The sequence below is a fragment of the Alosa sapidissima genome, chromosome 5 (genome assembly GCF_018492685.1).
Source record: "Alosa sapidissima isolate fAloSap1 chromosome 5, fAloSap1.pri, whole genome shotgun sequence".
Taxonomy (NCBI): domain Eukaryota; kingdom Metazoa; phylum Chordata; class Actinopteri; order Clupeiformes; family Clupeidae; genus Alosa; species Alosa sapidissima.
This window is the reverse complement of record NC_055961.1, coordinates 14488955-14501856: the sequence shown is the minus strand read 5'-3', so window position 1 is coordinate 14501856 and position 12902 is coordinate 14488955. Positions and strand designations below refer to the sequence as shown.

General features: G+C 40.8%; 1 protein-coding gene across 1 annotated transcript in view; it reads right to left on the bottom strand.

The window, feature by feature from the left end:
* Positions 1–1659: 1659 nt before the first annotated feature.
* The window catches only part of rxfp2a (relaxin family peptide receptor 2a), a 37343-nt gene continuing 26100 nt past the window's right edge, over positions 1660–12902 (bottom strand). The window contains exons 10-18 of the mRNA XM_042093207.1: positions 12826–12897; positions 11704–11775; positions 11388–11459; positions 10576–10647; positions 10247–10318; positions 9483–9712; positions 7195–7605; positions 3615–3833; positions 1660–2967 (exon numbers count right to left, since the gene is read on the bottom strand). Coding sequence (XP_041949141.1) covers positions 2702–2967; positions 3615–3833; positions 7195–7605; positions 9483–9712; positions 10247–10318; positions 10576–10647; positions 11388–11459; positions 11704–11775; positions 12826–12897 — 1486 coding nt within the window. The 3' untranslated portion in view covers positions 1660–2701. The remainder of the gene's footprint in view (positions 2968–3614; positions 3834–7194; positions 7606–9482; positions 9713–10246; positions 10319–10575; positions 10648–11387; positions 11460–11703; positions 11776–12825; positions 12898–12902) is intronic.

Sequence of the window (12902 nt, the reverse complement as noted above, 5' to 3'; positions counted from 1 at the left end):
GACTGACAGAAAAAGACGGACAGAGGATGGGAAAGCTCCGCCCCTAGCAACCTATCCAATTCAGTTCCTTCGCAAAGGGGGAGAAATTCTCGTTCACAATTTGCTCATTTCCATGTCAGTCATATTCCCCCACCTTGTTTCTCTTTGAACACCTGTTAGTGAAGGATGCTCAGGTTCACCCACACAGTCATGGACAAACATGACCATGCTATAAAGGCAAATGTGAACAGCTCGTGTTTGTAGATGATAAAGGAGTGTGGTTGATTTGGCTCTCCTAACGTTAGCCTACATGTAAGCCGAGACCACATTCACAGGAGAATTATGTTGCTGTTACTTGGAAACAGTGTAACCACCAATTGATGCTACTAATGAGCGAGGTCGTAGTAAAATTATACACCAAGGTCATATAAAGATAATTTTGATGTGCCAAAACGAGTCTGGGCTGGTACGACACAACTAAGTTGTTTCATAGTGTGTGTATAGGCTACTGTATGGATCTGAATCCTTAAGGATGCCATAGCTCATAGAATGGTTTTAGTTTTGCTGTTCCCAATTGCTTTTCAAGCTTGAAACTGTTGCAAACATGTTGAAAACAGATTATGCTCAAATTATATTTTCACAAAGTTAGAGTAGTCTAATTTAAGGATGTCTGAATGAGAAGTCAAGATTGCCTCTGAGAATAATTTCAGATTCAGACTATGGGTGCCATCTGGCTTTTATTTTGTTAAAATGGTCTGTCTATCAATAGTTTTAATTGAAAGGTCTTGTTGTTGATGCTGGTGAAAGGTTGTTTATATGGGAACTGAGGTAATGAGGCAATGTTGGAACACCTGCGTCCAGTATTGTTGATTATTGCTCATCCAAAGCCATATTGTTTGCTTCCCATTGACAAAGCCAGGACAAACAGGCACACTCACACACACTGAACAGACAGATGCATGTGAGGAGAATATTAATGAATGTGATGTATTGTAATCAAGCACTACATATTTACCCTATGGACTACCCAATAGCCTGCCTTAGAGACTTGTATTAAATCATGGAACTGTGATGGACTCATCAAAGAAAGCATATGGTTTGTGGCTCAATTCTCCATAGTATCTAGCATCTTACATTTAGGCTACTTGTATGTAAAAAAAATTAAAAAAATTTTTTTTAAAAAAATAACTCTACAGAACTTACCAGGTTACAAATACTTCAATGCTTTAATCACAGTGAAATCTAAAGAGTATTTAGTCTTTATGTAAAAGTTGCATTTGTAAAAGCATTTTGACCTCAGTTATCAATTAGACTTTTTGCTGAAATGATTTGCATGAACATGAAAGAATGAGCTTCCCTGTTTGCCATTATATGATGTTCATAGGCTATATAATGGAAATTAGGGTGTACTGTACCTTTACTCTTTCATTTTTTTCAATTTGGCATCCATTTCAAGCTCACAATCCTAATTTGTCATGTGATCACTAGGTGGCACTATATCAAAAGAGTAAGGAATTAAGTAATTTCAATATTGAATTTGGAGATCCATAGTAGAATTACTCCACCAGACATGATCTTACATCTTCTCTTCTTTTACGCAAACATATGCCCACATATGCCCAAACACAACCACATGAACTTATTCATATATTCACTCTGATATTCACACTCATGCAGGTGTAGGGTCAAGGGCTCAAGCCTTTCCACATTGTTTTTATTTGTAACAGATTTGTTTACAAACACTAGCATGCAGATGAGTACAATTAGTGGATGGATCTGTCTTCTGCATGCATGCTACATGTATGCCTTTGGCATTCCCCATCATGACTGATGACAACATTTCTGTACATTGCAGACACATAAGAGATCAGCGGAGGACCTTCATGACTTTACAGACACGTTGTCAATTCACCTTAAAAACATAAAATCACTGGATCTTGTTTCTGTTTTTTTTTTTCTTTTTTGCAGGTATATTTACTTTAAAACACGAACATAATGTCTGTAATAAATAGCAGTGATACAAATGTAAACTCACAAATAAAATTTGTAACAGGAACATCCATAGGACGAACATAACATTCATGAAAGGCCCTGATTTACTTAAGTGTGCACAAAACCATGCATGATCACCTGGAAAAAATGCCTAAGCTTATCTTCTAGGAAGGAATAGTGCTGTATCACTAAATAAGCAATATTACAACCCTTGTCAATTCGTATTAACATTATGTTATGTACTTAGTATGTCATTTTATACTAACATATAATAGCAACATTAGGCAAGGCATTTGGCATGGTTTTAAGGTTAAACCTTTAGTTCAATCAGGGCCTTCAAGAAAAACCTGAAAAGGTAACACTGTGTGTTCCATTCAGATTATGTTTGAGCCTCTTTTTTTAATACGGAGCAATGGCATTCACCAAAGCCCTTGCTACCACAATCATAAAGTACAGTGCATGATGAACTTTTTTTTTTACTGTAATTCAGCATTATGAAGTGTAACTCCCACAATGGCAGCCGGGGGTCATACTTTAAAAGTCAGAGATCGACTGGCAGGTGAACTCCAGAGCCAGGGAAGACATGAGATATGAATACTCCAGCTGATTGGCTGTAAGGTCACTTCCTTTGGCATAAAAAACACCCATCACAGTTAAGCCATGTCAAATGAATACAGCAATGACAGGGACAACTGGTAATACTCCTCCCTTCTCTTCCTCTTTACGTAAGTCAGTTGTATCGGGCATCCATGTCCGCAAGGGACTGTCGGGGTAGGTAGCCCTTGGGCGGGTAGTAGGTCGGGCGTGAGGTCTCCATGTAGATGGTGGAGCTGGTCAGGCTCTTGCGGTCCTTCTTGAGGACGGACTGGCGCTGCCAGCGGCACAGCAGCAGCTCCACCTGCTCACGGAAGAAGCTAGTGGTCAGCGTGTACAGGATGGGGTTGAGGGCGCTGTTGATGGGAAGCACGAAGATCACCATCCAGGAGTTTATGGTGCCTGAGGAGAAATATACTCTTTCATTATCATAATACTGTGGGGCAATTCCACGGAAAATTGATTTTTTGTCACATCCATAATGCCAGTGAAATGCCTTGGCATTTGTATGATGTGAATGATAACATTACTTTTTTTGTGCATTTTTTCTAATGTGCATTCTTCAGCCAAAAATAGCAAATGCTCAAATTTCATGTAATCTTTCACATCATACCATACCATCACATTTTATTGGCGTTATGGATGTTAAAAAAACGTAATTTTCCATGGAATTGTCCTGTAATAGACTTCCACAATATGCTTTTGAAAGTTCTTGGTTTTTGTGGCATGCCTACTCATTCACAGATGAAAAAATCCAGAGTATCATACCCTGAAATTCCTTAGTTTGGGAAAATAAATGTGTGCGTCTTTTGTAATCTTGCTCTGCTGGTGATTGCTCTACTTCTAATTTTACATCTATTCAGTCTAATATCCATCCATCAATTCATTCATGCACTCAGTCTGACCTATCCAAACCAACTTCTATTACAAATTGAAAGGTATGCATTAAGCCAGCATTCATCCACCTTTAGAATGAATAGCACAGTCTTGGGATAATGGGCACCATGCTCAGCCCATTAAGCTACAAAACCAATGTTAATGTGGCTTGCCTGGGATCTCCACCTCCAGCAGGGAGAGCACCTTGACCAGGAAGATGGGGATCCAGCAGAGGGCGTCAGAGAACACTATAAAGAAGAAGCGGTTGGCCACGGCCACATCTCTATGGAGACGGCTGCGCAGGTCTGTGGTGTTGATGCCCGTCTGATAGATGGAGTAGAACATGCTGGAGTAAGACATCACAATGATGAGGAAGGCCAGCAGGTTCAGCCCTGTGGAGACAGTAGAAGACGTATGAACACCAAAACACCCCTTCTCCCACATAAATAAGATTAATAAGATTTCATTCTTATGCAGACGATACACAACTATACCTTTCCATAAAACCTGACGAATTAACTCCGTTAGCCAAACTTGACACATGTATAAGAGACATAAAGACATGGATGACAAATCATTTCCTGCTTTTGAACTCCGATAAAACAGAAGTCATGGTTTTAGGTCCTAAAAAGATGAGGGATATCCTATTCTCATCACAGGCTACATTTACTGATCTTTGACTATCCTCATCCACAAGTGTTAAAAATCTAGGAGTTACAATTGACCAAGACCTATCACTAAGTAATCACATAAAACAGATTACCAAAACTTCATTTTATCATTTAAGGAACATTTTAAAGATAAGGAAGTCTTTATACTTACCAGATGCTGATAAATTAATCCATGCTTTTGTCACCTCAAGGATTGATTATTGCAATGCTCTATACACTGGCTGCAATAACACCTGTCTAAAGAGCTTACAGCTTATACAAAATGCAGCTGCTCGCACACTCACTCATTTCCCCTATCCTGGCATCTCTACACTGGCTGCCTGTTAAAAGTCGCATTGACTTCAAAATATTACTTCTAACATACAAAGCCATTAATGGCCAGGCACTAGAATATATTAAAGATCTCCTAGTCCCATATAACCCACCCAGACCGCTACGATCACAGAATACTGGCCTTCTTGTAATTCCAAGAATCTCAAAAACTACAGTAGGAGGCAGAGCTTTCAGCTATCGCGCACCCCTCCTCTGGAATAATCTTCCTTCCTCAATTTGACTAGCAGACACCCTCCCTATTTTTAAGTCTAGACTTAAAACATACCTCTTTACTGCCACCCATAGTTAGGTATGGTGCGGTGTGGAACTTCACCCACCTCAGGGATTTTTGGAATGGACCACCCTGCTGAGTCCTCGTGTGACTGGCACCCCAGTCGCGCGTGCGATGGTGGTCACTGACCATACCTGCGCTGGTGCCGACTACCCCTCACCATGCCTTAGTTATGCTGCTATAGCATGCTGTCATGGACTTTTCATGTGTCACGCCGTACAACCCCCCCTCTCCTCTCTCCCTTTCTCTCTCTCTCTCAACTCTCCCTCTCTTGCCTATTCTCACTATGATATTTAAGCAATATAGCACGAGTGAGAGTGGGGTTGGTCATGGATATTCCCAAGGGTGTTGTTCGGCCGTAGCCACGAGGCCGGGGGCCGAGTGGCGCAGGCAACAACAGCCGTGGGAATATCCATGACCAATCCCACGATCACGAGTGCTATATTGCTTTTATACAACAATTCTACCACAAATTAAATAATCTGAAAACACCCCATTATTGTTTAAAAATGTTAATTTCGACATCGTTCTTACGCATCAAAAAATAGTTCCCTTTTCAATAGACAGCGTCTTGGTTGCTAGGTAACCAACATTCCAGACCCCTCGTTACGGGTCTTTGTGGTTTACATGTCTTCTTGAAAGAAATGTGGAAATCACATTCATATCTAGGTTTGCTGCATGCATGTTACAAGGACACTGTGCCATGTCATGTAAGGGACATTGTACTGCAAAAAAACGGAAACATAATCTACATTGCAGAACCACTCAACTTTATTAATGTATAGTGAATAAATGTTACACTACTGTGCACAGCCTGAGTTGACGATGCTAGCACGTTAGCAGCGGTTAGCTAATTATGCTAACGTTATCTACAAGTCTCCTCCAAGTGACAATCATATTATACACAATGCTGGCAATGCTGAGAACAATTAGCATCCTCGTTTATCTTACTTACATTGAGTTGACTGTGTGGCTTAATCCACAGATGTGGTGAAGCACTGTTTCGTTATGGTTTGCTAAGGAGTAACCCATTGCTTGAAATAGTGGAGAGCTGGGTGTCAAATCTTCACATTGTGTCGCGGAGTGATTTATTACTAGCTGTGCTGAGTCTGAGTTGAAATGTCCAGGGATATTCCAACTCATGAAACGTCTCTCGGCCAATCAGAAACAAATAAATAGTTCCATAGAACCCAATTGTTGTATAAACTGTAACAATATATAGTACCACTGATTATTTTTGACATTAACCATTTTGATTTTCAGTAATACTAACCCACTCTACATCTCTCTTTCTTACCCCTTACTGTACCTCGCTTGTAAGGTATATCATCACCAGTCATCAACCATCCATGTGTTGGCCCTCCTCTCACCCATCTCACCTGAAGTCCCATCCTCGACTGCCCTATTACTGTCCCCCTATCTGGATTCCTGGCCCGTACAGCCTAGCGACCCATCACCTGCCTATGCCAATTCTGCCCGGATTCCTGGCCCGTCTGCCGACCCACCACATGCCCCTTGACAACTCCCTTCCCCTGGACAAATCCAACGCTGGACTATTTGAACTTTCTGTCACTAAATCAGGATTAATGAATTATCAAACCAGATACGTAATCACCCCACCTCTTGTAACTTTCAGCTCAAGTGCTTTTAACACCATGTCTTATTCTCTACACTTGACTATCATATGCATTTGTCATGTATACAGACCTTACTGTCCTGTATTGACCCTAGGCAGATGGGTCAGGCCCTTGAGTCGTGGATCTGCTCGAGGTTTCTTCCTATATGTATCTCCAATTCTAGGGAGTTTTTCCCCCCTGTTACCCATGGGCCTCTCTCTTTCTTTTCTTTTCTTCCTTTCTTTCCTTTTTCTCTGATTGCCTACATTCTGTAAAGCGCCATGATACGTGTGTAATGTTTTGGCGCTCTATAAGCACAATAAATTAAATTAAATTAAATACACACACACACACACACACACACAGACACACACACACACACACACTATTCTCTATTTCATAGACTACCATTAGTAAATAAATATGATCCCATTCAGATAGCAACATTATTTGGGGAGCTTTGATGGATAACCTAGTAGCTTAGTGCCAGTTAAAGGACATCATTTTCCAGGACAACACAAATTATTTTCCAGGACATTTTACATTTACTCCTATTTTCCATGAGTTTTTATGACTGGAAAACGATAAACCAAAATGTTTTTTCCAGAACTTGTGAACCCTGAACTTATGAACCCCATAACAAAAGACGAGACAAACACAAACACGAATGAAAGGCCTCTCTCACACACACACATACCAACAAAGTTGGAATTAGAATGTTGAAACTATGACGCAAACTTTGGTAGCCTACTCCTTGAAAAGAAATCCTCTCATAAACACTATAGGAGAGCATAAAAATGATTTCAGTTTGTGACAGCTGAAATCAAGCCCTCTCTTACTCCCATTCAAAACACTCACTCACCCAAGAATATCCCCGTGGAGTACCCTCTGGCTGTTGGCTTCTCCAGCCTGTCCGAGTGTAGTGGAAAACACACACCGTTGCGACCGTAGTAGTTCCCAAACAGGTCCTCGTTGAGCAGCGGCACCACTGCGATGGTGAAGCCCAGCAGCCAGATGGAGACTATCACCAGGCCCGTCTGCCGCTTGCCCGGCCGCATGTGGCTGAAAGGGAAGACGATGACCAGGAACTTCTCCAGCGTCAGGTAGGTGAGCAGCAAAACGGACACTTCGGTGGACAACATGGCCAGGAAGCCGATGGTGCGGCACTCCACGCTCTCCATCCACAGCAGCGCGTTGCGGTTGTACGCACCGCGGAACTTGACGTCGTAGACGCCGACGAAGAAGAGGTACACCCCCATCAGGCAGTCAGCACCTGGGGGAATCAAAATGAACACACAAACAAGAAGGGATCAGGGGCACATCCTACTCTAGGAGTTGAGTATGTGTGTCTATCAGAAGACAGTGTTGTATTTTAAAGGTTTGTTTTTGCTCAAGGTTTTGTGTCCTTCCCAACGCACACAGTACATGTGTATTTATTTACAAGCCAAAGGACAGAAACTGGAAAAGATCATCTCTGAAGAGCCATGTCAACTGGTAGGGGAAAATTACACAATTTCATGCAAATAATAGGCTATTGCATAAAGGTTGAAAAGCAATTTGTGATTCTCCAGGTCAGGGGTGAGCAAAGTTGAAAGGCTGGTTCTCCGTAGATGGGTATGGTACAGCTATTACAAGTTAGTTTACCATCAAAATGACTTTGAAGCTGTTATATAAAAGTAAAAAAAACTTGGGGATTCTTTTAACTGATTCTGAGTTAACATGCAGAACCAGAAAAGAACTGTCCCCCTTTCATGTCGCCACTCACACGCTAAGGTAAACAAACATACACGAGTGGGTTTGAGTGTGAATCATCACTGTATTTTCACAGTAAATCATCCAAAATGAGAAGCTCAGCCTGAACAAATGGGATCACACACCATTTCACCGAATATATCTAATCAGGTGAGGTTCCTGCTTCGACATAAAGCTGGTGTAAGTGTTCTCTGTGTTCTGATTTTAATGAAACCTGTTTTTGACAATATGTGGGTTATTAGCCAATGTCTGGCCCCCTTTTGCGTAATAGCATTATCTTTCAATTAACTCTAATATAGCCTGATCTGTACCGAAACTCCACGTAATAAGTGTAACGGAACAACAGATTCAACTCACTGATGAGATGTCTTGCTGTGAATTTCAAGTAATAATTACGGCACTGCTCACTGTGTTACACTCAGGGCAGAGAAAACAGCTTGCATCACGCACGCCCTCCTCTCAAAACCCATCAGACAGAATAACCGGAGAGGGGTTATTTAACTCAAGGCTCTACCCACCAGGAGCCTGTTTTAAAGGGGATGACAAGTCTGGATCACAAGATTCTAGGCATAGGACACAGGACATAATACTGACGCTCAGGAGGGCACTGGCAAGGGGCAGCTGGCACCAGGGGAGAGGCTTTGTGCCGCAGGGCCGCAGCTATGACAAATGCGTTGTCAAGGAGTGGTTAAGCTCTGGTCTGTATTGGCAGCACACTGGTTTACCCAGTAGACAAGAGAGAAACGGTGTGTAAATCCTCAGAACTGGGTCATGGAAGGGTAGATCACAAATGAAATGAAAGAGTGAGTGAGTGAATGAATGAATTAATGAATTAATGAATTAATGAATGGTTAATTCAATTTAGTCACTCTACTGAAGTTGAAAGAGAATTCTTTTGCATTACATATGTTTGTACTCCATAAACACCCATATACACGTGAATATACTTTCTCAATCACTTTCATAGTAGCCCCACACAGTTACAGACACAGTCAGATATATATGCAACGTTAATCACATTGCACTGGACACAGTTTGGCAGCATTTCAACAGCATGGTAATTTAGTGTCATTTCCTTTCCATTTCATCTCAAATGGACTTGCTCTTGTGCAGCAAATTCACCTAACCACTGAGCACATTTTCAGAAATACAGCAGGGAGATTTTTTGTTGGATGTTTTAGAAGTACTGACTAGACTGTGTGTGTGTGTGTGTGTGTGTGTGTGTGTGTGTGTGTGTGTGTGTGTGTGTGTGTGTGTGTGTGTGTGTGTGTGTGTGTGTGTGTGCATGTGTGTGCGTGTGTGTGTGCATGTGTGTGTGTGTGTGTGTGTGTGTTTGTGCGTGTGAGCGTGTGTGTCTGTGTAAACACCCACACATGCAAGAATGCAGTCTGAACTCACAACATAGCACTTTGATGCAGGAAGCGTGCAGGTTGTTCTCTGCCCGTATGAAGGAGCGCATGCCGATGACGAAGAGGTTGCCGAAGCAGGTGATGAAGGCGATCACCCACACAAACACCCGCAGGACGAGGTTGGCCAGCAGGTTCTCAAAGGAGGAGATCCCATCTGTGTTGGGCTTGCACGTCCTCACATGAGGGGCATAGGAGCAATACTGGAAATCTTTGAAGTATCTGAGAAACAAAGAGCAAACCCAACAGAAAAAAGAAAAGAGGACTATGTGTGAATTTGTAAGACATAAAGTATAGAAAGTTAAGGACACTTGGAGCTTGATATGAGGTAAAAAGGAGGGCAGCCGTGGCCCACTGGTTAGCACCCTGGACTTGTAACCGGAGGGTTGCCGGTTCGAGCCCGACCAGTGGGCCGCGGCTGAAGTGCCCTTGAGCAAGGCACCTATGTGTTTCACTAATTCACCGATTGGGTTAAATGCAGAGACCAGATTTCCCTCACGGGATCAAAAAAGTATATATACTCATACTTTATACTTACTATACTTAAAAAGAAAAACAATAAAGTTGGAAAGGTAAAAAGCCAGCATATAAACCCAGAAACTTAAAAAAACAAGCACATGAAGATTTTTACATATTGCTTGAAGGGAAATTAGACAAAACGATACTGTTTATAAATTGGATTCCAGTTTGCCAAGATTTCCAAAATATGAAGAAGTTGGTATATGTAAATGTCTTGGATAGATGACAAACACATACATGTGGGAAAGATTTTTCATGGGAAGGAACATCTTAGTGTGGATATCTGGAATCTCAATGCCCTCCAGGCCTCTAAACACATGGAGAGATGCCACAATGAAGAACAACAATATACTGTAATGGGAAACAGAACCCTATCAGTTCATCAGAAACAATAAATATATATTATACTATACTATTATACACTTGCATATAATGCATTGTTTCTGTACATTATAACTGATAATGCTGTATGTAGGTCTAGACTTAAATCACTTAAATCATCAAACACATTTGAATTATGTTATCTATAGTTTGTAATCAATCAACAGTCTAAATGTGTAACTCACAGGGATTCAAGCTGTATCAGATGATCAAAGTGACCTTCGTGGATGTGAAGCAGTGGATTGTAGGAGATATTTCTGAGGCAAAGGAATGAGAGTTCACACAAGAGTTAACATGAAACAACTTCTTAACCCTCATGTTATCCTTGGGGTCAATTTGACCCCAAGCAACGTTTAACATCATAAAATATATGGTTCACTTTTTTTTGCTTCATGTTTCATGACTTTTCCTCAATTGAAGGGTACAACAGAGTTAGCATGACATTTGTACAATAATTTGTTATCAATGTCCTGTACAAATATTTTGTACATTGATGTTCTTTGGGGTCAGTTTGACCCCAGCTGTATGAAACATAGGATGAATATTTGACACATTATGGATATTATTATTTGAATAGTATGAGAACATATTGTTATCATCATTATTACATACACAAGTACATATTTCATATACGTCATTTTGGCAGGACTGTATAAGTCAAAAGGGGAAGCAACAGCAAGCCTTTGGGCTGCTGACACTGGATGGGCAATATTGCCAGCCAGGGTTCCAAGGTTCATAAAGGGGTGTGGGGGGGGTGGGATTGTTTTGTAGGGCTTTTGATGGTGGTTACTACACTTTTGTAGTATCTGTCACAAAAAAACTGGGTAACAATATGAATTATAATCATTTTCTGAGGGTTTATTTAGGTGAGGTCAAATTGACCCCAAGGATAAAGAGTGTCGGTAAGATTTGAGGATAACACAAGGGTTAAGGAAACAGTGCGTAATGATATATATCATTGCTCATTGCTAAGTGAACTGTTGAAAACCAAACTCACAGCTTGAGAAGAGAATTCAAACTCTTAAAAGTGATGTTGGACAGCTCCAAAATCCTATTACAAGACAAGTCCCTGATAGTAAAAGAACAGGTAAGCAGAATGAATTTCTGAATGTTAAATCATGTTAAATTATTCTGTTTCAACTTAATCATTCATTCACATCAAAATCTTTGTGTTTGAAGAACTCATTTGCACTTGAATACAGCACACAGCAAGGTCATTTTACAAGTGATGGATATCTGGAGCCCCTTATAATAAAACATTTGAAGGCCATCAGAAGTTTGTCAAGCCTTTTTGTCAGTTATTTCATACTCACAGTTCTACTAACTCTGAGAGTGACTGAAAGGAATTTTCGGGAACCGTCTTGATCATATTGTCACGGAACGTTCTGGTGAGGTGAAGATAACAAGATATTTGTTGTTTTCAATCGTCCTCTTATTACTGAAGAGCATGAAATGGATTCTGATGAACAAACCATTTGAGACATTGTATTGACCTAATCATATTATGTCAGTGTTTCCCACAGAATTTAATTCTATTTGTGGTGGCAGGTTTCAAGAATTAACTTGAATGCAACCGTTTTAAACAAATTAGCGCAGCGTGCTATGATGCTAACCAGATTTAAGCACAATTTACCTGGAAAAATCATTGTGTGGTGGTCAATGTTGATATTGTAGTCGGCCGCCACAAATAAGTCAATGTATGGGAAACACTGTATGTTATTTTAATGACCTTTGATTCATGGCAGACATCTTGTTCAATACTTATTCAATGTTTTAAAGCTACGACACATTGATCATTATCCGCTACAAGTCAGATACAGAACAGACACATACACACACACACACATATACACCACACATACACACCACACAACAACAGCAGCAGCATCTTTGTTCTACTCAGTCTGTCACCTTGCAGCAGACAGTATTGAACCATAATAGTCATTACACCTTAACACTGCAGAGTGACACAAAGAGTTCCGTATTACATCCCTCTGTCTGTCTGCACAAAAACACGGCACAAGGTGAGAATGGATTCGGTGAGGATTCTGCTTTTTTGATGACCAAATGAGCTCGAAACCTCTCTTTCCTGAGTTTACCAGGAGAGAGGACTGACTGAAGGATGCTACTGGTCACTCACAATAATATGAACATGAAGTCACCAAAACACACCATGAATTGTCTATATACACATTTGTTAAAAACCATAGAAACATCATGGCGGCACCATATCTGAACACATAATGAATGAGTTATAATCACGTTTGAAATAATATTTAATCAACTAAAGACACACAAACGCACTCACAAGCACACACACACACACACACACACACTCACACAAACACTGCAACTGCACACTCATTCACACACATATTGTACGAGGTGAAATGCTGCACAAGATTAGCACAGATCACAATCTAAGCCGTACTCACAGGGCTGTGAGCTCACTGCAGTCCCTCAGGGTGACAGAAGTGATCGTGTCCAGGTGGTTTTCAGCCAAATCCCTTAT